Below are 1,703 nucleotides of genomic sequence, written 5' to 3' on the forward strand. Positions count from 1 at the left end.
GCACTGATAACAGTTGTGGTCCTGGATGTCAATGACAACGCTCCCACCTTTGACCGCACCACATACAAGGTGCAAGTCCCGGAAAACACACCTGTGGGGGCTGTGCTCCTCCGGGTCAATGCGTCTGACCCTGACGAGGGCCCCAACGGGGAGACGCAGTACTCCTTCGGGGTTCACACCTCCGACTCGGTGCGGAGGCTCTTCACCCTGGATCCTCGCAGTGGTGAGGTGCGGGTGAGTGGGGCCCTGGACTTTGAGGAGTCACCTTTCTATGAGATCTATGTGCGAGCCCATGATGGAGGGGTCCCAGAGCAGGAGGGCAATTGTGTACTGCAGGTGCAAGTGCAGGATGCCAATGACAACCCCCCGGAGGGGCGGCTCACCCCCCCGCTGAAACCCGGCCAGAAGACACCCCACCAGAGACTGTTGTGGGACTCTTCAGTGTACGGGACCGAGACTCAGGGGTTAACGGGGATGTGAGCTTGGAGATCTCCCCCAGTGTGCCTTTTGCCATCAGGTCCCTTCAGAACCACTTCTCCCTGGTCACCCTGGAGAGGCTGGACCGAGAGTCTACCTCACAGTATGTAGTGGAGCTGATTGCTGAGGACGGTGGGTCTCCTTCCCTCACCACAACACTCACTCTGCTCCTCAATATATCTGATGTGAATGACAACCCCCCACGCTTCTTGCAGCCCTCCTACGATGCCTTTCTCCCGGAGAACAACCCGCCTGGCTCCCTGCTGTGCACTGTCTCTGCCTCAGACCCTGACGACGGGGATAATTCCCGACTTGTTTACTCCATAGAGAGTGGCCAAGTGCAGGGTGCCCCCGCCTCGTCCTTTGTCCACATCAACCCTGACAATGGCAACCTCTATGCTCAGCGCACCTTTGACTTCGAGCTGCTGCAGGTTCTGCCAGTCTCTGTGTCTGTGCGGGACTCGGGGTCTCCCCCACTCCATGCCAATGTCACTGTCTACGTATTTGTGTTGGACCAGAATGACCACCCCCCCACCATCCTGCACCCTGCCAGTGACAGCGATGTCCCTACACCCCAGAAGGTCCCACTGTCTGCCCCAGCAGGCTACCTGGTCACCAAGGTGACAGCAGTGGATGCAGATGCTGGGTACAATGCCTGGCTCTCATACCGACTGCTGCCACAGTCCACTGACCCCTCCTTGTTCCACATGTCCCTGCACACCGGGGAGGTGCGGACGGCACGTGCCTTCCAGGACAGTGACATGGCAGTGCAGCAGCTCATTGTCCAGGTGACAGACAACGGTGACCCACCGCTCTCCACCACTGCCACCATCACCGTGGCCCTGGAGGAGGCAGCTCTGGAGGAGAGCTACAAACCCCGAGATTTCCTGGCTGCTGCCAACGAAAAGCCGGACCTGACCTTCTACCTGATCATCGCGCTGGCAGCTGTTAGCACAGTGGCGCTGGCCACTGTCACCCTCCTGGCTGCCCGGTGCCTCCGGCGCAGGGGGCGTGACGCCGTCTCACCCTACTGCTGCTGCTGGCTCAGCGAGTCACCCTCCCGGGACTTCTTCAAGCACTCCAGCCCTAAGCTCCAGCTCAGCTCCGACGGCACCCTTAAATACATGGAGGTCACGCTGCGACCCACCGACACCCAGTCCCAGTGCTACAGCACCTGCTTCTCCCCGGACTCCGAGCAGAGCGACTTCACCTTCCTGCGGCCGTGC

The 1,703-nt window shown here is 60.2% G+C and overlaps 1 protein-coding gene across 1 annotated transcript in view; it reads left to right on the forward strand.

Annotated features, from left to right (window-relative positions):
* The window catches only part of LOC103810755 (protocadherin gamma-C5-like), a gene marked incomplete at its 3' end in the record, with an annotated part of 2,412 nt that extends 716 nt beyond the window's left edge, over positions 1 to 1,696 (forward strand). The window contains 2 exon segments of the mRNA XM_009083673.1: positions 1 to 397; positions 400 to 1,696. The exon segment at positions 1 to 397 is cut by the window's left edge and continues 16 nt beyond it. Coding sequence (XP_009081921.1) covers positions 1 to 397; positions 400 to 1,696 — 1,694 coding nt within the window.
* Positions 1,697 to 1,703: the final 7 nt, after the last annotated feature.

The sequence above is a fragment of the Acanthisitta chloris genome, unplaced genomic scaffold, assembly GCF_000695815.1.
Source record: "Acanthisitta chloris isolate BGI_N310 unplaced genomic scaffold, ASM69581v1 scaffold28631, whole genome shotgun sequence".
Classification (NCBI taxonomy): domain Eukaryota; kingdom Metazoa; phylum Chordata; class Aves; order Passeriformes; family Acanthisittidae; genus Acanthisitta; species Acanthisitta chloris.